The 24,439-nt window shown below is 39.2% G+C and overlaps 1 protein-coding gene across 6 annotated transcripts in view; it reads left to right on the forward strand.

Annotated features, from left to right (window-relative positions):
* The window catches only part of ZNF800 (zinc finger protein 800), a 194,044-nt gene that overhangs the window by 131,658 nt on the left and 37,947 nt on the right, over positions 1–24,439 (forward strand). For 2 of the 6 annotated variants that reach the window (XM_086691093.1, XM_086691086.1), the window contains exons 1-3: positions 14,283–14,961; positions 15,439–15,557; positions 20,882–20,977. In XM_086691093.1, coding sequence (XP_086547219.1) covers positions 15,497–15,557; positions 20,882–20,977 — 157 coding nt within the window. In that variant the 5' untranslated portion in view covers positions 14,283–14,961; positions 15,439–15,496. Of the gene's footprint in view, positions 1–14,281; positions 14,962–14,999; positions 15,321–15,438; positions 15,558–20,881; positions 20,978–24,439 lie in introns of those variants that run through there. The other 4 variants (XM_086691052.1, XM_086691068.1, XM_086691077.1 and 1 more) reach the window with 4 other exon arrangements.

Consider the following 24,439-nt stretch of genomic DNA (forward strand, 5'->3'; position numbering starts at 1 on the left):
GTTTAGAGCTGGCAGGCCTGTTATGGACAGTCTGCCAGAAGCTGGACAAAATATGTGGCAAACATACAGCTTGATCCCAGGAGAAGCTGGGCAGGGACTGAGGGGGGCACTACTGGGGCTCTGGCTATGCAGAGTGAAGAACAGTCCAGATGTTCATCTACTACAGATGTTAACAGTGAGCATTAAGAAGACATCCATATGACCCAGCGATTCCACTCTATGGTATATATCCAAGAGATATGAAAATAACAGGGCACCTGGGTGGCTCAGTTGGTTGGGCGTCCAACTCCAGCTCGGGTCATGATCTCACGGTTCATGGGTTCGAGCCCTGTGCCCTGCATTGGGTTCTGTGCTGACAGCTCAGAGCCTGGAGCCTGCTTCAAATTCTGTGTCTCCCTCTCTCTCTGCACCTCCCTCACTGGTACTCTGTCTCTCTCAAAATAAATAAACATTAAAAAAAAAAAGAGAAAAGAATATGCCCACACAAAAACTTGTACGCAAATTGTTCATGGCAACATTTAATCGTAATAGCTCAAAATGGAAACAACCCAAAGTCCATCAACTGATGAGTAGATAAGTAAAATATGGTGTATCCATACAATAGAATATTATTTAGCAATCAAAAGAAATGAAGTACTGATCCATGCTACATGAATAAATCTTGAAAACATAATGCCAAGTGAAAGAAGCCACACATAAACGACCACATACTATATGATTCTATTTATGTGGGTGTCCAGAAGAGACATATCCATAGAGACAAGAAGTAGATGAGTGGTTGCCCTAGACTGTGGGGAGACAGGAATAGGGAGTTACTAATAGGTACAGGATTTCTTTTTGGTCAGTGAAAAGGGTATGAATTACCTAGTGGTGATAGTTGCACAATTCTACAAGTATACTAAAACTGGGTTTCACCACTGAATTGTTCATTTTAAAAGGGGAGTTTTATTATATCAATTATATAATGTCAGTGATATCTCAGTTTTGTTTATGTACATGTAAACACGTGCAACATAATGACAATACATTTTGTGTGTGTGTTTGAATGCAATGATTAGATCTCTAACCTTGACTACACATGCGGACGCTTTTTCTTTGCTCTGGAGATAAAGGACCTGTACACATGGCCTGCAAAGGTCTTTCCATCCTTATGCCACACCACGTCCACTGTGCAAAGTCACACTCGCCATCATTCTTCCATAAGAACTTTGCACTTGCCAGGCCCTCTTTCACCCTCACTTCATTCTGGATAATTCCATGTCACTTCCTTTTGCAAGCCTTCCCTGACCTCCCTGACAAGGTCAAATCTCACTATTATATTCTCTCATGGCACCATGTGTCTTATTATACCACTTATATTATGCACATTATATGTACATTGTCATGAGTGATTTTTGGGTTAATAGCTCTCTCTTCAATTAGTCTGTAAACTCCTTGAGGGCTAGTACAATCATGTCTGGTTTTGCTTCCCCCCATACACCCTGGAGCAGCATCTGACACACCATGCCTGATCTATTTATAGAGATCAATACATATTCATTGAATGAGTTAATAACTCCCTTTCTCTCTAGTCCCTTTTATGCCGCTTCTGAGTTTATTTCCACTTCTGCCCACGTGTTCATTTAGTCAAAAATGTCCATTGAGTGCCTACTGTGTGCCAGACTGTATATGGTTGCCTGTGACTAACTAGTTTAATCAGTTGTGACTGTAAAGGTAGGAGTCCATTTACCTACAAAAGATTCTGAATAGGCCTCACGGATACAGGAATTCATTTGCTCATAGCATGACTATACCTACAGCGCCAGTGGAGGGTTTTGTAGACTTTTCCTTCAGAGTTTTCAATATATTATTCTTGGTAATGCCAGTCACCTAAATCACATAGTCTTGACTGTTTTTTTCTAGCTCCTAACCTAGTCCTGCTACCAACATCCACCTCATCTGCAAATTTAATTTTGTAGCGAATTGAACTATTGGAGTATGTAAGAACCAGGCACACTAACTACAAAAGTTTCCATCCTATCTGAATACTGCAAAAAGTCAGCTAATTGACTGTCATGAATGATTTTGATTATTCAAGTAATTGTATTCTCTTAATGAATCATATTGTATGCAATTTTTTTATTTGATAAATAAATCATAGCAAATGACATTCTTATATACTATGTATATCTGTACTAGCTCCGTAAGTATAAGTAGTAATGTATTTTTGGTAGAGGTATGGTTCCTCAGTGTTGACAATTATGAGCTTTCTGCTGAATGCTTACTAGAAGGAATTTTTTTTCCTTTTAAAGTTGTTTTAGCATCTTTAATCAGAAAGTAAATTAATGAAAGCATGTGCATGGAAACAGTAGATTTCATATAATCTGGGGGAGATAGCGATTGTACAACTGTAAATTCCATGAGGGTCAGGTCACGGTTTTTGTTTTAGCTCATCGTGATATCTTCCCATTCCTAGGACTGTTACTGGAATAAAGCAAGTCCTCACTAAACACTGTTACATGAGTGAATCAAAATACTCTAACTCAATAGTTGATATTTTTAGAGGATGAAGTAATGAAATTTCACCTAGTCAGCAAACACTTCAAGTACATATGGGGGATGGAAGAGGAATTATGTCAGTCCCATATACTCATCTTTGCTGGGTATGAAAGTCTCAGGAAGGCCAATTTCTTTTCTTTTTTCTTTTCTTTTCTTTTCTTTTCTTTTCTTTTGTTTTCTTTTCTTTTCTTTTCTTTTTTCTTTTTTTTTAAGTTTATTTGTTTTGAGAGAGAGAAAGAGTGAGCGCGAACTAGGGAGGGACAGAGAAAGAGGGAGAGAGAGAATCCCAAGCAGGCTCTACATTGTCAGCAGAGCCTGATAAAGGGCTCAAACTCACTGAGCTGTGAGATCATGCCCTGAGCTGAAATCAAGAATCAGATGCTTAAAAGACTGAGCCCCCTGGGTGCCCCAGGAAGGCCAATTTCAATGCAATTGAATAAAGTGGAATGTATTATCTCAGGAGGTGGTAAATTCCCTGTTACTCAGAAATGTTCAAACTTTAGCTGGGCCTTTGATAGGAATATTGTAAGGGAGATGCAAGTTTTAGATGGAAGGTTAGAGCTTAAAAAGATGACTTTGAAGGTATTTCCAACCCTGACATTGTGCAAAGATGATTGGTAATTGAGCCAAATCTTTATTCCTCTAACCTCATATAGTACAAAATACAGTAAATTTGAACAAACTTTTCTCACATGAGCCATGTAATAGTAAATCAGACTTATATTCTCTTGCTTCTCCTAATTCAAAGTTAGAATATATATTTTACTCACTGGTTTCTTTCATAAACGGAGACACAAACCAACAACCTACCTATTAAAGCCAATTACTTTTCCTTTCTCCTCACCACCTCTTTACATTTTTTTCTTGGATCCCCCCCCCCTAATTTTTAACACAAGGATGATGTAGGGATGAACAAATAGACTACAAAATATTTTCTGTAGACTCTTTTTTAGTACTCAGAGGACATGAGGTCTTTGTTTTCTTTAAGTGACATCCTAAGACACAGTTAGATGAGATACAAATATCTCAGATGTTTTCCAAATAAAATATAGCACTGAAGTTGAAGAGTCTTTGGACATTCACAAGTGGCTGGCTTGTGCATTATTTGCATCTTCACTCATCTGGCTAGGTGTCATGTTTAAAATGACTGTCCTATGACCAGAAAGACCACAATTTAAAAAAGGAAGGATTTTGGGGTTCCTTGGTGGCTCAGTCGGTTAAGCATCCAACTTCAGCTCAGGTCATGATCTCACTGTTCACACGTCTGGTGCTGTGCTCACAGCTCAGAGCCTGGAGCCTGCTTCAGATTCTGTGTCTCCCTCTCTCTCTGTCCCTTCCCCACTTGTGCTCCCGCTCTCTCTCTCAAAAGTAAATAAACATTAAAAAATAAAAAATAAAAAAGGAGGGACTTCAATGAGATCTTCTCTCACATTACTGTATAACTGTTCTCAGTTTCACAAGTGATGAAGAAAAGAGAACTAACATTAATGGGGGATTTTTCAATTTTCTATAGCAATTGTTCCTTTTTTAAAAAAATTTCTGAGAAATGCAAATCAAGTTTATTCCAATAAATGAAACTGTCATTCCTGACTGTGTTGGCACATTGTCTCTTCTAGCAATAAGATGTTTAGAAAGACGCTGAATTTGACCCACTTTTTTTTCCCCTTCAAAGGCATTTCTTTGAGAAAAGAGAGTGACAGTAGATTTAGATACTCCCCCACAAAGTACTAAGAAGAAAGTGTCATTCTGTGGCATTGAAAACAGTGATATTAACTCCAGCATGTAGGTGTCATGAGCTGATTTAGTCCTGCCTGGCAACACAGGTCTTACCGAGAATCTTGCCACTCTGGATCCTGTGGTGCTTTCTCCTAACTAGAAGCTACTCTGCTTGAGTGGAGGGAGTAATTTCTCAAGGCTCTTTTCCAAAATTCTTACCAATCTAACTTTTTCTTACTGCATACATGACAATTACAATACTGAAATTGCTTTATGAACAGTCTGTTCTGATGACTCGAAAGTAGAAGAAACATTCAGCAAGCTTCCTGACTATATAAAATATCATCTACTTTCATATGCTCTAATTTTAGGGATTTCTCATATTCAAGGTATACAACTTTCATCTGAAAACATTAGAAAGTTTGGGGCGCCTGGGTGGCTTAGTTGGTTAGCTGTCCAACTGCGGCTCAGGTCGTGATCTCATGGTCCATGAGTTCGAGACCCGCTCTGTGCTGACAGCTCAGAGCCTGGAGCCTGCTTCGGATTCTGTGTCTCCCTCTCTTTCTGCTCTTCCCCTGCTCATGCTCTGTCTCTCAAAAATAAATAAACTTGAAAAAAAATAGAAAGTTGGAATGGGAAAATTAATGTTAATTTAAGATATGAGTGATCGTTTTGTAGAAATTATTTTAGAAATTATTTAACATCTTGGATAAATGTAAGTTCAGAAACCAACCATTTACTTAAAGTGTTTCACTGAAATAGTATTTTGTTGTAGGTTATGGTCTGATTCATAGTAGTCTATGTATTCAGCTGGAATTAAGACCTGAGACATATGTATGGATTTTTAACTTTTGACTCAGTTTCTATAAGCCAAAAGCGTACATTTTTCCTGATACTCTGTCATTAGAGAAGATTTTGGATTTGGTAGTTCCAATCAATACGCTAATGAAGTGAGAGTTACATAAAGAAGTTAACTTCATTCTGTTCTACAGTCTTGAACTACAGCCTTATTTACTCAGTCTTGCAAATAAACCCCTTTGGCCATAAGGAAGAGCAGTTGGGAGAATGAATGAAAAACAATGCCTTTTTAATGATGTAATATCAAGTGCAAAACTCTTCAATGACTATCTATTTAAATAGAATCATAAAGTATTTACAATTTAGAATTTAGAATGCATTACCTTGCAAATACATAGCAATAGATAATCTATTAGCCAGCTATCCTTAATGAATAGGTTTTGGAAACATCACATTTACTTGGGAAAAAACCAACACATTATTATTATTTTTTATTTATTTTTTTTTTTTTTAAATTTTTTTTTTTCAACGTTTTTATTTATTTTTGGGACAGAGAGAGACAGAGCATGAACGGGGGAGGGGCAGAGAGAGAGGGAGACACAGAATCAGAAACAGGCTCCAGGCTCCGAACCATCAGCCCAGAGCCCGACGTGGGGCTCGAACTCATGGACCGTGAGATCGTGACCTGGCTGAAGTCGGACGCTTAACCGACTGCGCCACCCAGGCGCCCCTATTTTTTAAAGTTTATTTATTTTGAGAGAGAGAGAGAGAGAGTAAGAGAGTGTGAACTAGTGGGGAAGGGACAGAGAGAGAGGAAGAGAGAATCTGTGCTCTCACCACAGAGCCTGATGTGGGGCTCAAACTCAGGAACAGTGAGACGAGGACTGGAGCCAAAATACAGTCCGACGCTTAACCACCTGAGCCACCCAGGCACCCCCAAACCAACACATTATTATTCATCCTCTATAATGCTCTCTTCTCTAATTCAAGTGAGTTGAAAAACTGTTGCTGCAAATGCTCCCTTGCCTTGTGCCCCTGTTGTGTATGACACCTTATAATTCCAGGGTTTCAACCATCTCTTCTGTGCTTGTCTTATGTGACTATTATGAAATAATATACTTTTTTACATGTTATCATTTAGATTGGGAACCTCAAGGCGCCTGGGTGGCTCAGTCGGCTAAGCGTCCGACTTCAGCTCAGGTCACGATCTCACAGTTCGTGGGTTCGAGCCCCGCGTCGGGCTCTGTGATGACAGCTCAGAGCCTGGAGCCTGTTTCAGATTCTGTGTCTCCCTCTCTCTCTCTGACCCTCCCCCGTTCATGCTCTATCTCTCTCTGTCTCAAAAATAAATAAACGTTAAAAAAAATTAGATTGGGAACCTCAATAATTAGACTAGAAACTGCAAGAGGATAAAAATGTCCTAAATTATTCATGGATGCATTCGTAGGACCTAGTGTATAGGCACTAAGTAAATTTTGACTACAGGGAAGAAAACTTGTCTTACTATATAGTCTCAGTTTGGCAGGATGTTTGAAATATAACAGATACTCAGTAAATGTTGGTTGAATGGATTTTCCAATAATAAATTAGTACACAGGATAATTATAAACTTTTTTTTCAACTTCATATAACATAAGAGTAAACCAGAAAAACAGTTTCCAGTTACACAATTGATTATTAGTTTCTAATTATAAGATTAGAAATAAAGATTCAATTCAATTAACTTTTATTCTTTTACTTTTGTTTTGATAATTTCTAAAACCTACATAGAATTCTCAAGAATACTGGTTAAAAGGAGTCTCTATAATAAAACCATTGCTATGTCTTCACAAATTGCTTATTCATAACAAAAATAGAACTGTATAGTGGAGAAACTGAACGACCACTTAAACCAGTGATGAAGATTAATATCAAACAGATATCACATGCTTCTGGTTGTGATACGCGGGAGAAAGACACCACATCCCTTATGTTGTATTCCATTCAAAATATATAAAACCTTAATCTAATCATGAAGAAACATCAGACAATCCCCAACTGACTCTTTCTATAAAACAACTGGCCTATATTCATCAAAATGTGGTTGTCATGAAAGACAAAGACTGAAGAATGGTTCCAGGTTGAAGGGAAGTAAAGAGATAGAACTAAATGCAGTATGTGGTCTTGGATTGGGTTTTATATTGGAGCAAATAAAAAAGATTCACAAAAGGCATTATCAGGATAACTGACATAGTTATAATAACATAACAATGTAATATAAATATCATATATAGTAATAACTATAGATGTAATAAAAGTATAGTTGTCCCTTGAGCAACTCAGGAGTTAGGGGTGCTGACCCCCACTTACCCCTCACAGTTAAAAATCCACATATAACTTTTGGCTCCCCCAAAACATTACTCGTTGCATGTTGACCAGAAGACTTATCAATAGCATAAACCATTAATTAACACATGTTTTGAGTGTCATCTGTATTACATACTCTATTCTTACATTAAAATAAGCTAGCGAAAAGAAAATGTTAAGAAAATCTTGAGGGAAAATACATATATAGTATTATATTGTGTTATTGAAAAAAGTCATGTATAAGTGGACCCATGCAGTTCAAACCTGTATTGCTCAAGGGTCAGCTGTATTGTATCAAATCATGAGTGTGTGTGTGTGTGTGTGTGTGTGTGTGTGTGTGTGTGTGTGTGTGTTTTCAGTAGGCTGTATGCCCAACATAGAGTTCTGACTCATGACCCCGAGATCAAGAGTTGTATGCTCCACTGACTAAACCAGCCAGGCTCCCCAAATCATGTTTAATCAGATCAAATCAAATCAAATTTAAATAAAATCAAATTTATCATGTTAAATTTCCTAAATTTGATAACTGTACTGTGGTTATGTAAGATAATATCCTTCATTTTAGAAAATACACCCCGAAGTAATAAGGGATGTGAAGGGGCATGATGTAGGCAACCTACTCTTGGATGGTTCAAAAATCAAATATGTGTATAGAGAAAGAGAAAGAAAACAAATATGAGAAAATATTAAAAATTGATGAACTTTGTATTCTTGCAATTTGTGTCTAAATTTGAAATTATTTCAAAATTAAAACTAAAAAAAATCTAAACATAAAAGCCATCACCCCTCAAAAAAACAAAAACAGAGTCATGAATGGTTTTACATGATGAATGGTTAATAGTTTCAAGTATGCACTTGAATATGTAGCTACATATTCTACAGCATTAGTACACAGTATACAATAGGAGTTCCTTTAATTGTCCTTGTATGATTGTTCTCTACATTGGAAATGAGTGTCCTTTTAGGCCAAGGGCCTTACTAAACCAAACTCCTAAAATTGATTTTCCCCACTAATTTCTCCTTATTATATTTATTGCTAATCCAATCACTCAAGCGCATCCAGTAACTTTTAATGGTTGCTTATCATGTGACAGTAGTGTGCTAGATGATGGCAAAACAAAGAGGAGTAAGTTATGGTCTGTGTTCTTGATGAATTCTAAATGATGTGAGAATCAGATATTTAATCAGAATGGTGTACCACAGGAGAAGTAATGTGGAGCAATTATTTATCTGTGGAAACTGGTTTCATGGAAGGAATGACATCCGAAGTGGATCTTGAAGGAGGAGTGAGAGTTTTCTAGATAGAGAGAAAACATATTTCCAGGCATAAGGAGTAGCATGTGCAAAGGCACAAAACCAGTCCAGTAATCGTTTCTAATTTCTGATTTCTAAGTATAGTTCACAGGCATTGAAACCTAGGTCAGCTACTTTAAAAAATATTTTTATTGTGAAATATTATACACATTCACAAAAAATGCATGAAACTATCAGCTTACTGAATTATTATAAAGCAAATATATATGTAATGATCATTGAGGTAAAAATCTATAAAATGGCCATTAACACCCAAATTGGCACCCTTTGCCAACCTTCTCCTTCCCCCCAAAGGTAACTACTATTATTTAAAAATTTTTTTTAATGTATATATATTTTTGAGAGAGAGAAACAGAGTGTAAGTGGGTGAGGGGCAGAGAGAGAGGGAGACACAGAATCCGAAGCAGGCTCCAGGCTCTGAGCTGTCAGCACAGAGCCCGACGAGGGGCTCGAACCCACGATGAGAGATTATGACCTGAGTTGAAGTCAGACACCCAACCGACTGAGCCACTCAGGCGCCCTATACTATTCTATTATTTTAATAGTTGCTTTAAAAAATGGATATGTGCACACAACTGACACCTCTATCATCTCTCTCTAAAATTCCCTTGTGTCCTACACTCCTTCCCCACCCAGTTTAACTACTTTTTGCTTTGTTGATTTCTGAAAAGGGTGAGAAATACAGTGTGTTTAGAGCATAAAGTTATGAAGTTGTGGGTGGGCCAGGTATAATAACGAGTATTTATTATTATTATATCTGTACTGTATTCCCGATCCTGCTGGGTGCTTTATTCATTAACTGATTTCTCACTGCACTGAAAATAGCATACACCTGAGGAAACTGAGGCTCAGAAGAGGTTCTCACTAGCCTATAGACACAAAACCCATGAGTGCTGGGTAAGGCTAACTAAAATCCAGATTTTTTTGACCCCAAAGTGCATGCAGTTTTCATGCTTCTTGTTAAGATTTGACTCCTTGTAGAAAATTGGCAGTCAACAGGGATTTTAAATTGGAGAGTAGTACTAGATTTGTTTGGACCACAATTCTGTTGATAGTGTGGAATAATTGAGGGAGAGAGAGATGGCCCGTAGGGAGACCATGGCGGTAGTTATTGCAATGGTTCAGAGATGAGGTTTTAGACTAGAGGATTGGTGGTGCATATGGAGATAGGAAACTGTATTTGCTTGACCTTTCTGAGGTATAACCAATTGTTTATGGTGCTGGGTTAGACATTGGGAATAAGCAAGGTAAGAAACCTGTATACAAGTAACTTTCATTACTTTGTATTTGTGCATGTGATCTTCTTTATGACTCCAAGGCTTCTGTCTTGAGAGCCTAAATGGACAGGATGTTGATTAAAATTTGGAAGAGGAAGAGCAGTTTGGTGAGAAGTTCGGTTTTGGTCTTGTTAATTTTGAGATGCTGGGGGAAATTTAGATGGTCTGTCTCCTGGGTAGTTAAGAGTTTAGAGAGGCTCCAGGGACAGGTCTGACCTGGAGAGAAAATTTTAGTAATAATTAGCATATATGTAACTTGAAGCATAGGACCTGGACTCATACATATATTTAAATCTTGGCTCAGACACTAATTATCTGTTTCTCTTTATGTAAAATGGGATAATATCTAACCCAGGATCTTTGTTAAGGATTCAGTGAAAAACTAGAAAGCACTTAGCACATTGTCTGAGTTCAAAAAGTGACAAAATTGTCATTAGCTATTATTATTAGATTACAACACAGACTTATAAACAAACTCCATTATAACAAAAAGCAGTTTTTAAAAATGGGATTCACTTAAATGTTATCTGAAACGCATTTGAATGGCAGACTTGTTTGTCAAGGATGGTTTGGTGCCCACGAGGCAGCATGGTGCATGCGTTATGCCACCTGGCTAGCGAGACCTCAGTGCATTAGTGCCAGGAATGAAAGATACAAGTCCATGTCAGAGACTTTCTGGTAGGCGACTTATCTCCAGGGCAGCAACCCAGGTATAAATAACCTACTCCTTCCTCTCCTTAAAATAAACATCTTAGGAAAAGCATTATCTTCTTTTTTCATATTATGTTGCTGGCCCAACACTTAGGTGTTAAATTCTATACAGTTGATAATCAATTGTTTAATATTCCTTCCTCCAAATCAATTTTTCCATGACTCTTCTTAAACTTAGTCTCTATTTTGGCTCAAATGTTTATTTTTGAGAGAGAGAGAGAGACAGAGGGGCAGAGAGAGAAGGAATCACAGAATCTGAAGCAGGCTCCAGGCTCTGAGCTGTCAGCACAGAGCCTGACGCGGGGCTTGAACCCACGGACCGTGAGATCATGACCTGAGCTGAAGTCGGACGCTTAACCGACTGAGCCACCCAGGTACCCCTTGTGTTGCTATTCTTAAAGGAATCATACAGCATTAAAAAAATTCAGCAGCTTTAGCTAGTATCATTCTTGAAATGATCTGTGAGTGTATACAAAGATCTTCACAATAATTCTCCCATTCCTATATGCATGTCCTTTTGAAATGGGACTTTGCTGTTCTTCCCATCAAGAGGGGACTCTCTGCTGTCCTTTTGATCTACTCTGACTAATAGAATGTGGTAGAAGTGAGATCATGTAACTTCTGCAAGAGGTCTTATAGCTTCCTGTTTGTACCTGCCTGACATGCTGCCTACATATGAAGAAGCCCAGGCTAATCTCGAGGAAGAAAGGCTAGGGGGTAAGTACAGACAATAATCAATACCCACAACCAGTCAGGAGTGTGCCCAGTTAAGATGCCAGATGACTATATGCATGATCCCAGACAAGGCCAGTCGAAATCACTGATGTATAGAATTGAGAGTACATAAAATGGTTTTAAAGAACTATTTCTAGGGTGGTTTCTTATGCAGTAATAATGTGTACATGTGTGTGTGGACTTATGGTAGAATTTTCCTGCCTTGAAGATGAGACAATAATTTTAAACCATAAAATGGTCTTGGGTTAATCATTGGGATGTACTTCCAGACTTTAGAGATCAAAAAGTTCCGTAAAGCTGTAATAATGTGTCACGTAGGTTGTTGCAGTGAACAAGGAAAGGGGAAGACAGATAATTTTTCTGGGATGATTTGTGCAGAGTCGTTTTAGAGGTAGGATGATAATTCTAGATGTCCAAAGTCTAAGCTCTAGAGCCCTGTGAAATTTCAATTAAATTCTTGTGATTTAGCAACTCCATTTCCACTTCATAAACTTGTACATAGCATTTTAATACATTTCACAACTGACAGGATCTACTGGCTCATCTTTCACATACAGTGTGATCCAAAAATGGCTATGATGTGGAGGGGCGCCTGGGTGGCTCAGTCAGTTAAACGTCCAACTCTTGATTTCAGCTCAGGTCATGATCTCGTGGTTTATGAGTTTGAGCCCCACACCAGGCTCTGCACTGACCTCATGGAGCCTGCCTAGGATTCGCTGCTCCCTCTCTCTCTGCCACTCCCCGCTTGCTCTCTTGGGAATAAACATTAAAAAAAAAAAAAAATGGCTATGATATAGTGTAGGCAACACAGAATAGGCAATACAGCATAAAGGCTAAGGTCATGAATTTCAGAGCCATACTGCTTGGGTTCAAATGCTGGCTCAGTTGTCTGTCAGCTGTATGTTTTTGCCTCAGTTTCCCTACCTGTAGAATGAAAGGATAACAAATCTCATTGAATTGTTGATAGGATTAAATGAGTTATTCTTGAGCTTAATACACTAATTAATAAATGTTGGATACTAGTATTGTTACAGAAGGCTCTGTTGCTCTGTTACCTTCAGCAAATCAGTTAATCTCTGTTTTCTCACTTACAAAATAAGGTTTACAAGATAATTTCCATGGTTTCTTTTTATATTTAAAATTCTATAATTCAATGTTCAATCTTTTACCCAGTGTTCAATATTTTACCCACACAAACATTCCAATCGTGTCCATAACTCTAATTTCTCAAAAATTGTTTAAAATTTATTCTATTAGCAAGCAGTTTTGGGGACCCTCTAGTACCAGGGTTACCCTCTAGGTTACTCAGGAAGCTAACCATTCTTTACTCATATGTGGTCAGCAAACATTTAGAACTCACATATCTGAAGCAGTGACTTTTCAGGTTTATGGCAACTTAAAATTGTATATTCATTTTTTAACTTGTGCTAAGTGTGCTTATAAAAGTAGGAAAAGATCCTCTGAAAATGAAAATATTTCACCTTAAATTTTACCAAAGAACTCCAACGTTAAAAATTACTGTTCAGGTGTCACATTTTTTTCGATACGCTTAAGTAAACTGGATACAATTAAATATTACACAAAATGATTTTTATTGGCTGCATAACAAACACCGTCACATGGACGTACCATAATTTCTTTTACATATAAGTTGTGGCATTACATTTTAGTTTGACGTTGTGTGATGCTTCTTGACAATGGCACAGAAAAAAATGATCCAACATAACACTCATGTGACTGGTGTGTAAATGTACAGTACGTGGAATTCCTTTAAAAAGGTGGATCGCTTTCCTTCCTTTTCCTGTCACCCGTATAATCAAGCTGCTACAATCGTTCAAGACCTATGCAGATGCTCCGTTCAGTTTTTTTACAATAACAAGTTTATCAATTAATTACTGGACCGACCACAAACTTTCCTATGCATTTTGAAAACAGATTTCAGCCACAGTTTGCTCTTCCAAAATACACACTGAGCCTACCTACTGCTAAACTGCTCTTTCAGGACCCAGCAAACCGACAATTTCGGCGCGAGGAGCTAACAATGCGAATGGGCTTTTTTCTCCCTTAAAATTTCCCGACCGTCGGTGGACACGTATTTGCTTGGAGAACCAGAATTCCGTTCCGGGCGGTGAGGAGGCAGCCTCTCCTGCCCCAAGAGACGGCCACACGGGTTTGCGGAATTTGACAGACGACCTCGATCTTCGGGGATTTTCCGAGCAGGACGCGGGCGCCGAAGAGGAGGGAAGGTGCATACTGCCCATGTGACGCACCTTCGCCTTCAGGTCCCAGAAGCGCAATGCCGCTGCAGTCCATGCCGATCCTCCACCACTAGTTTTCCTCCCAAAGACCTGATGAAAACCACCGAGTTCTGGGAGGCACGCTTCGAAAACTGTTGGTTTTTCTTTTTTTAAAAATCGGCTTTTACCATTTTATAAGTGTGCTGACAATCTTTTCGGAGTCACCACTACTTACGGCTCACCCATTTGCCAACCTTTCCCTACAGTTCATTCCCGTGCTTTTCCAACCCTCCCAGGTTTGGTTCCACTCAAAGGAGAAAAGCGAGAGCAACAGTTTGGTCGCCCATCAGCCCGTCCGTCTCCCGGGCACAAACGACCCGGGGCTTCGGCTCTCCGTCGGCCCGCAGGAGGACGCGCGTACGAGGGGCCGGCCCGGGCCACCGGCCGCGGCCCGAGGGCCACCCGCCAAGGTTCCCTCGCCTGGCCCGGCCGCGGCGCGTAGCCTCCCCACAGGCCCGGGCGCCCGGCCGGGCGCATGCGCGCGGCGCTCCCGGGCGTGCCGGCCACACTCCCCCCACCCACTCGGAGAGCTTGTCACTTCCTGCCCTCGCCCCATCTCCGTCCGGGGTCAGTCAGTCGCTCCCTGTCGCTGCGGGAGTCTCTGCTTCCCCCTTCCTACCCGCTCCGCGGCGGTAGCTCAGGCTCTTCGGGGAGGGGGAGACGGAGAGAGAGAGAGAGACTGACTTAATAAAGTTTCCTGAAACAACAACTACTACCAAAAAAGGCCCAAGGTGGGGGGGACCCCCATTCTTCCCCGCCCTCTCCAAAAGCCTGAGGGACCGTTGCAGGTGGAGCGGCGCTGGGGGGAGCCGGGCTCCGGCGGCAGCCGTTGCCCCGGCGAGGGGCGCCCAGGTCCTGCCCGCTGTGGTTCCGGCTCCTTCGGTGGCGGCTGCGGCTTCTGCGGGGCGGTTCCTCCTGTCAACTGCCTGCGCCCGCGCGCCACCCGCCCGCCCAGCTCCACAGCGCGGAGGGACGCCGTGAGCCGCCGCCTCCGTCGCCGTCGCCTCGGGCCGCGGAGGGACGTGGTGAGCTGTGGCGCTTCCGCGTCAGCGCCGGCGGGGACTCTTTGGGAGCGCGTCGGGCCCGAACCCCGGTTCCCTTCGCGTGGTCCGCCGAGGCTGCGCCAGGTGGGGCCCGAAGCCGCCTCCCACGCCAGGCTGTCCCCGCGGCTGCCCGGCCTGCCTGCCTTCCTTCCTTCCGCCTGCCCGCCGGCCCGCCCTAGGAGTTAAGTAAGTTGGGCGCACTTGGTTATGGGGACGGGGGCTCCGCCGGAGAGACCCCAACGCACGTGCGTGGTGGGAGAGCGCGGCGAGGGCCGGCCCCCGGCGGGAGTCGCACCTCGGCCGCCCCTGTCGCCGCGCCCGCCGCCCCGCGGGCCCCGGCGCCGGCCGTGCCCGCCGCGCTCCGCGCCTCCGTCTCCGCGCGCGCCCGCCCGGGCCGGCGAGGCCGCTGCCGCCCGCGCAGCCGGCCAGGCCCTCGCCTTGCGCTGCGCGCCCCGGGCTGCGTTTCCGGGTAGGGCGGTGAACCTGTGCGGGAGTTTGGGCTGGAGAAGCCTTCGTGCATGTTTCTTTTTCAGCTCTAGAGGAAGGTGCGGGTCCGTGGAGGGAAAACGGAGCGCGCGGGTGGAGGGAACGTATCTGGAAAATAGAACCAGAGCCCCCCCAGGAAGTTCAGGCTGAGTGACGGGTTTGTGCTTCTTTCAACAGCCAAGCCGCAATGAAGAGCTTCTTACAGTGAAAGGAAAGTAGGTCTCGCCCACTGAAAATGCCTTTAAGGGACAAATACTGTCAGACTGACCACCATCATCACGGATGCTGTGAACCAGGTATACTCCTTTCTTCTCCAGTTACTTTGCCCTCCGTCAGGGTCACTTTGCCTTGTGTTTCCTTCCTGCCCAAGAAGTCATTGCTAAGGAAGCAGGCTATAATTTTCCCCAGCATAAAACTAGTTATGAAACTAAAAGCTTGTACAAACAAGAGGTTTCCCCTGCTTGATCCCTTAAAAAAAGTACTGCAAGTGTCACCTTAAATCTTTTCCACAAGATCAATCACTCGGTCCCTTTTCCTGCTTTCAAGGCAGCCTGCAGTTAGTAGTATACCCCTTGCCCTTTGAATGTTTCAAACTGAAGAGAAAGGAGAAAATAGGTAATAGAATGCTAGCATTTGTCTTCGTGAAAGTGGATTCATTTAAACTTTTGAAAGTTCAAGTTTCTCATGCGTTTTTATCAGGGAATAGCGGTTAGAGCCAAAAAATGAGTTTAGTTTGGGCTAAAAAGTTTGTTAAACTCAACTTGTTAGAAGAATCCGCTTTTTGCTCACTGCAGCCTTTAAAAGTTTTTTTGGACAGAACACAGTGTATGGCAGAATAAAAAAAGCTGATTTTTTAGGTAGAATACATAAGTGTTTTTACTTAAGGATCCATAAGGATAGTGTACTCAGTGGAACTGTTTTTAGTTGGATTTATGGAATGAAAAAGTTCCTTTTTTGAGTCTCATGAAGAATATTAGAAAACTTTGATAAATGGAGCATATAAACTGTTAAGTTTTTCTAGTTATTAGAAGTTTGTTGTGTTTTGTCACAAACATATAGAGGTACAACTTACAAGGGAATCATTGAATACATATGTGACCAGACCAGACAGAGGCTATTCTAGTTTAAAGGCAGGTGTTTATCATTATTTTTGACCTAAAAGGTATTAGAACTTTTTACACTTGTGCTTGTTTTTTGTTGGAGTATTTTAACTGCTTCAGTGTACTTGGTCCTATATCACAGTAGACTTCATTTCAAGTAGTGAACTTTTTTGACTAATGGGAAAAAAAATGGTAGTGGTAAAGAGGAAGAACTCCCATTTTCAGAAAACTTTGGTACACATGAGAATAAAATTTGCTGTGACCCATCCCCCCCACTGGCTTGCTGGAAATCAGTAATAACTTACTTCTGCTAATAAAATAGTCCCAGGATGGGACTCAGTTTCTGTTCAACTGTCCCTGACCTATGTGATTTTTGGCACCCCTCCATACTGCATATTTTGTGTGTCATTTATGTTTTACTTAATATTGGAGTTTGCTAGTTTTGAAGTAGAAGGCTGTGAATGCCTTTTATAATTGTGTTCTACTGACCTTTTATTCTAGTTTTGGGTGTTTTTTTTTTTTTTGTTTTTGTTTTTTGTGGTTTTTTTTTTTTTTAAACAATTCAAGTCATTTAAGTTGAATTAGTTAATGAAATCATTTTGTTAAAGCTTCTTATTTAGGAAGAAGTTTGTGTGTTCATTTTGTTTCCTTATTTCTTTGACAAGTTATTATTGAGCACCTGTTAGGTGCTAGGTACTGTCCAAGGCAATGGGGATGTAAGTGGCGAACAAAACAGATAAGGTCATTCCCTTATAGAACTTTTGAGTGGGAAGAGATGGATATAAAGTAAATAAGATAATTTGTGGCTGTACCTTATTTAGTGTATTCTGATAATTAAAGTTTCCTAGAGACTCCAGTGTCTTTTTAAAGATGTTTCTCACAGTTGAACTTTTTAATATGTATTGGAACCTCTTTGCTTTTTCTCCCTCATTAACAAATCATCTAAGTTGCATTAATTTTAAAAGTTAAACTTTCTTCTGTGAGAAACTTTTTCAGTGACCAGGTCAAAAGTAGTTAGTGTCTCTTTGCTTTCTTAGCTAGAATTAAACACTTTCCAAAGACTACTTTGGTGGAAAGCTAAAAGTTTGTTAACCTGTAGAGTAGTTAATTGTCATTATTTCAGAGGAAGTTATGTGCTGAGTGGGAGGATATTTCCAGTACCAAGAGGAATATGTTATGATGTGATAGTTTTTGAAAGAAGATGCCTTCAGTTGGAGGGAAGAAGATAATATGGTGTTTGAGAAATTCTTCTAATGGCCAATTACCAGAGTTCTATTCTCTTGAATTATGAATGGGGGTTGGGGGGTGGGGGAGGGTTCCTGGATGAGAGCACTGTGTTCCTGAGGAGGCCTTGAGAGGATGGTCAATTCGTAGTGAAGGGTGGTGTTATAAGCCTGTCAGTGTATGTGAAGTACTTTTTTAGTTATGTTTTAAGAATGTTCCTGACAGAAATTTTCAAACATTCAGAAGTAGAGAGAATGGTATAAGGAACCTGATATAACCGACACACAACTCCCATCAGTTATTAATACATGGACAATATCTTTTCGTCATGTATTCTCCCCTTCTCTGCAGTTCCCTTCTCCACCCTCCAGCTACTTCCCTGTGCTCTATTGTTTGTAAGTAAATGCCAGGCGAAAGATCTTTTAAAGCACTCGTTTTAAGCTAGGAGAGACTGTTGCAAAAGTAGGTATTTGATTCTGAGAAATGTGTTCTTGGAAGGATGTAAAGACAGATGTTAACTTCTGAGTGTTTGGTGTTTTGATTGGAGGGTGATGATGGTTTTTTTCCTAATGGTCATGTAAACTGATCTTGGGAGGGATGATGGGATATATGAAAGGAAACTTTTATAAAGTACTAATATATAAATTTTTTTAGGGTTGAGAGTGTATTTTCAAGTGAAGAAGTTTTTTGTTTGTTTTGTTTTGTTTTTTTACAATGGGAACTACACAGATCTGTATATTAAGTGGATGTATCTGGATAAGTAAGCTAACCCTGGGGTTCTTACACACATGTTGATGTATCTCGTGGTAGCAGTGTTCTGAAGGTGATTAGGTAACAAAATTTTGCTCTGGCTTTGAAATCAGATGTTGTCATGTGGAAGTGGAAGATGATGTATTATAGAAAGTTTTCTGGAGCATTTTTAAATGAGGAAAGGGGACTCTCAGGACGAGTTATCATTTTTTCCCCTTATCCCTTCCTTATCCGTTACTGTTTTTTTATTGTCCCTTTCTAGATTTCTTGTCACTTATAGAGCCAAGCCTTGATGCTTTTGATTCTTTACAACTATAAAATTTTTACCCTCTTTTTGTAGTTAACTACTATTTTTTTGTAAACTTTTGTCACATGTTATAATGTACAAATAGTGAAAAGAGATCCATCTAATCCCAATAAATGGTATCATCGATTTATTTACAGACTTCTGCTATTGTATCTTTAAGGGGTTGAATTCTCCTTCTCTTAGATTTTGGAGACAATTTTTCAGTTTTTTGTGTCAGAAAGCAGTTGATTTGTACATGATGATGTTGGTCGTGGTGGTGGTGATAGAACATTTATTGAGCACTTACTATAACATAGGCTTTGTTTTAACCGGTTAACTAGTTTACTTGCATTAACTCATTTAATCCTCATACAACCCTGTGATTTGGGTACTTTTATTATCCCCATTTTAGAGATGAAAAAGAGATCAGAGAGTTTAATTTGCCTTAGTTGTATCTAATAAATGTCAGAAAAAAAATTTGGTGCAGTAAGTCCAAGTCTAGAGTTGGACTACCAATTGGTAGAACACTACCAATATCCGTGTTCTCAGAGTGAATTGTGGGTGATTCATTTAAAATACTCCTAGAGTATCTCTTAAAATTGGGAAAGTGTACTTAATAAAATCACTTAGTCCTGAGACATAGTCTCTCCCGTTTGGTGACCACTGAGCACCAGACTTGAAGACTTAAAGAGAATCTAAGGCTGTGTGTATATACTGAGCACAGCAAGCTTTAGCCCCCTTATCAGAAAGCTAAATGCTGTCCAAGACCAGGTCCTGAAGCAGTAGCAGCACACATCATTGTTTTCCCTCTTAATTTTCCCACAGACTGGACGATCCTGGGTTTAAGATGGTAATAGTTGAGTAGAACGTTATAACATACTGAAAAAAGAGTTAATTAAAGTGGCTGGTTTTTTGTACCACAATCATGTCTTTATTTGGTATCTGATGGGAAAACTCAGTTTTCCTTCGCAGTTACTTTTTATCATAATCTAATTTATTACATAATTACACTGTGAACCTGAGAATTTTGGAAGAGACCTTTGTATATGAAAATGAAAAAATTTATTTTTATTTTTTTTTTTAATTTTTTTTTTTTTTTTTTTTTTTTTTTTTCAGCGTTTATTTTTATTTTTGGGACAGAGAGAGACAGAGCATGAACGGGGGAGGGGCAGAGAGAGAGGGAGACACAGAATCGGAAACAGGCTCCAGGCTCCGAGCCATCAGCCCAGAGCCCGACGCGGGGCTCGAACTCACGGACCGTGAGATCGTGACCTGGCTGAAGTCGGACGCTCAACCGACTGCGCCACCCAGGCGCCCCGAAAAAATTTATTTTTAAAGTGGAAATATTATTTTTACTCATTATAGAAATGTGTTTTTTCTAGCATGCACTCTTCTAAAAGCCCAGGCAGGCTCTGAAGCACTAGTGAAGTATGAGGCAGAAAGTGAAAATCACCCCTGTAAAACCCGCCGACAGAACCCTTGTTTTGTTGGTATCCCACCAGACTTTTTGTGTTTATATTAACGTCTGTACATACACACATGTACGTTAAACTTCTTTCTGTATTTATTGAAATACACATTAATATGAGTGAGATCATATTCCACAACCTGTTTTTGTTGGTTAATCTATTACTGACGTTCTTTGTTGTTAGTATATGTAGATCTAGCTCATGCTTTCTAACAGCCATGAAGGATTCCATTGTAGGGATATTTCATAGTTTATTTAGTCTGGTTCCTGTTGAGAGACTTTTAAATTTGAATTTTTTTCTGAATTATTTACAGCGCTACAGAGTGCTGCAGTGAACATTTTTGAACATCTATCATTGTGCACTTCACTAGTTCTTTCCTTAGGCAGTGGTTTTTGAGTATTGCCTGTACATTTGTACTAGATTGTCCAGAGGGTTTTGGAATGGTTTATGAGATGTGGCTAGGCCATGATTGCCCTAGAATTTTGGTTAAATACAGTAGTTCTTCAAGGGGAATAAAAAGGCAGACATGACAAATAGGTACTAAGTAATGCCAAAATAGTAAATCTTTGTATTTGAAGCCTTACGTAGCTTTAATTTAGCCTTGAATTGAGGGTAACTTTATTTTTTCACATTATTTCATTTTGCCTTACAAAGATGCTGGTGAAATATATACAAACAAGTGTGATTATCGTTAACATGATTGTAGCAAACCATTGTTTTACTTTAATAGTAAATGATTTAAATAACCCTTTTTTTGTGGGGATTGGGGTGGGTGTTTGTCTTCCATGTAGTTTATATCCTGGAACCTGGAGATGCTCCTTTGTTACAGCAACCACTACAGACATCCAAATCTGGTATTCAGCAAATAATTGAGTGCTTTCGATCAGGTATGAATGTTTTAGGATGTATTTTTCAACCTTCACATCGTAGTTAAAAACTACCTAGAAATCCTTAGAATTAATTTTTTTTAAATATTAAAATGTATACATTGGTTTTATAGAATACTTTTAATTGCCATATTTTAAAAAAGTGGATGAATATTGACTTGATCTAGATTCTTTTTCAGTACTATGTATTATATATTAATATGGAAATAAGCTTGTTTATTATAAAGAAATATATGTGGTATTTTTATTGGTAAAGTGCCTCTTAATGATTTATTTTTTGGCATATTCTTTATAAACTCTCAAAGGTGAATTCTACTGGGTCTTTAAAAGCATTGGCAGAGTAGACTGTTTATTCACAGCGTCTGAGATGTCACTTATCGTAGATTAATTATTATCATCACTCTTTATGTGACTCCCCTTCTTTGGCCTAACCCTGGAGTTTCAATATCTTAAATAGAGCACAAGATAGGAAAAATACTTACTCCAGCCCTGGGATCTTCGGATGCAAGTGTTTAGCTTTTCTTTCTATTAGATTATTATAGTAATTGCATGTATAATAAGGGTGCTTGTGCAGGTGCAATCCAATGCTTTAAAATAGTTGTTGCTTACTACATATACATAATTGAGAACTGTCAGAACTGTGTTATCAGTAAGATCTTAGGTTGCTCTGATTCTTATAATCCACTTATCCACCTTTTGTAGATTTGGCTTCTTTGACGTCGTCGTAGACTGTTGAGTTAGATATAAATAAGCAGACACACATGATTGATGGGACACCTAACTGATGGAAACTTAGAAGATTAGAATATCTTTTGTTATCATTCTAAAGCTTACTATTTTAATGAAAAATTTCTAAGATTCAAAGGAAAAGATAATTTATATGTAATAACTTGTTTTGTATTAATAAATTCTTTGAGGTGCTTGCTTTTAAGTCATTGTAAAGAGAAGTGGCATCTATTTGTTTTATTTTAGGATCTAAGAAATAGATTGTTCCTTAATCTAAAATAAAAAAGGTTTTCTCACTTTATAATATCTATTTCTTGGACTTTTCATCTATAGTCCTCATGGCATTGCTTTTATTTATATTTAATTTAGTTAAGTATTGAGTGTATACACATGCCTTGCTCATGTTGGATGGTGGTAAACCTATTTAGGTTTACCTAAATAGGTGGTAAACCTACTTAAAGATGTTTTTTGTTTTTTTTTACTTTTGATAGTTGCCCTTCATTAACAGAAGTAACTGATGAGTCAGATTTTCCTTTAGTAAAGACAACTACAATTTTACTTATTAGGAGCCGTATTTATAATATATTTCTGGCATAACAGGAGAATGGTTAGTTTTTGTAGTATAAGAGTTTTTGTTAGCTACTTTTAATAGAGAAATAATTCTTTTGCACTTTCTCCTGGAAATGAAGATAATAGCTTGTCACATTTAGTTACATTCTTTGCTGTAGGTTTTTAAAATCCAGAATTTACAGAGAAAGACAAATCCCATATGATTTCACTAATATGTGGAATTAAAGAAACAAAACAGATGAACTGTGGGGGGCCGGGGAAGAGAAGAGAGGGAAACAAACCACAAGAGGTTCTTAATGGTAGAGAACAAACTGAGGGTCGATGAAAGGAGGTGAGTAGGAGGTTGGCTAGATGGGTGATGGGTACTAAGGAGGGCACTTGTTGTGATGAGTGCTGGGTATTGAATTCAAGTGATGAATCACTGAATTCTACTCCTGAAACCAATATTGCACTCTATGTTAGGTAAATAAAATTTGAATAAAATTTAAAAATCCAGAATTTGAAATTAATAAGGTTATTTTATACTACTTCAATTTATTATAGTCTTATTTGATTAAGTAAGAATTGGTTCATTCATAAATGCTTTGTCTTGTAAAATATCCCTTTCCAAGAAGATTGTGTTTAGAATCTGTGTTTAACTGTGGAAGGTAAATATTTAAAAATGAAATTGTTTTCTTTTGCACTGTGGTCATATCTGTTTTCTGTGTTTGCTATTTCTTTACAATCAGAGCTAAAGAAAAGGGTCCGTGAAATGGGTAAAATGTTTTTTTTAAATGTCCCCAGCAGATTTGCCTTCTGAGTTATGTTTTATTTAGGCAAATTTTGAAAGTACTATAAATTTAAGGTACCCGCTAATTTAAATTAGAAGTGATTTAGAAATATGCTTAGCGATACAAAGAAACTAACTCTGTATTTAAAAAAAGATTTTTTTTTTTTTACTTCGTTAATGCATCTCAGTACTAAGCAATTTTAATTTCCTCAGGATCGTAATCTCTCACATATCTGTGTAATCTAAAATCTACTAAGATAGCTCTTTAGCACTGAAGTATCCAGGTCCTGGCTGACTGAAACTTGGGGTGGATAGAATGGAAGCTTGGCCCGCATGACTTAGGGACCAAGATCCATTCTCATCCTGTAAGTTCCTCCTGGTTCCATTCTACTCCCAACCACACCTTCAGTGACTCAAATCTTTCTAGGCTCTTTCCTTTACAGCTGGGTCACACACATTGCATTTAAAGAACCATCTGAAGTCCATGCTTTTGCTCTTGTTAACCTATAGAAACTAAATCAGGTTGGGTATTAGTAATGTCTTAGGATATCTAGCTTAATCTTTAAGCTCAGTTAGTTGTCTTCAGCTATTGTATCATCTCTAAGTGACTCACCTTCTTCAGCCTACACTGGACTGTCTATGATCTGATATGAATTCCTACCCAAGCTGGAAGTTCATAAAAGGCTGAGGAAGGAGTTCTCTCATTTTTCAAGTCCACAGCCCCCTGTGTGCTATACTGACTGCTTGATCAGGTTTGACTTGTTCTCTTTGCCTCACACTTCAGTTTTTGCTTTGGACTGTTTTGCTGGCTTTAAGTTATCCTTCTTGACCTCTAATATCTCTTTATTTCTGGCTGCTTCACTTGTAAATTAATTTGAGTAGATTTTTTTTTTTGGAATTAAGTAATATTCCTATATTGGAATAAATAATGTTACTGGATTAAGTCATAAATGCCTGTGGTTTAAAAAAATAATGAAGTACAAAAGGATATAAAAAATGTAAAAATGAGTCTCTTTGCTCAGGCAACCATTGCTACAGGGTTTGTGTGTTTTCTTCCAAGGCTGTCTATACATATAGCCCTCATTTCCCCCCCCGGTATGAGTAATAGCTGACTCTGCGCCCTGTTATGTATTTTTGCTTTAACAGTACATTTCACTGTTGTTTGACATCTGTTCGTAGAGAGATGCCTTATTATTTTAGGCTGCCTATTTTGCTACATACTATAGATTTTCTACTCTGAAATCCCTAATGGTTGGGTGACTTTGAGACATACTGTTTGCTCTGAATCCTTGGCTTCTGGTACTGCCTTGACTGGGCCCTGCCTTTTGCCTGAGTGCTGCCTTAGCTGTGTTGGTTCTTCTAGGATCAATCTGTGTGACTTGGCATCCTCAAATTTC

The sequence above is a fragment of the Puma concolor genome, chromosome A2, assembly GCF_028749965.1.
Source record: "Puma concolor isolate L17-30 chromosome A2, mPumCon1.1.hap2, whole genome shotgun sequence".
NCBI lineage: Eukaryota > Metazoa > Chordata > Mammalia > Carnivora > Felidae > Puma > Puma concolor.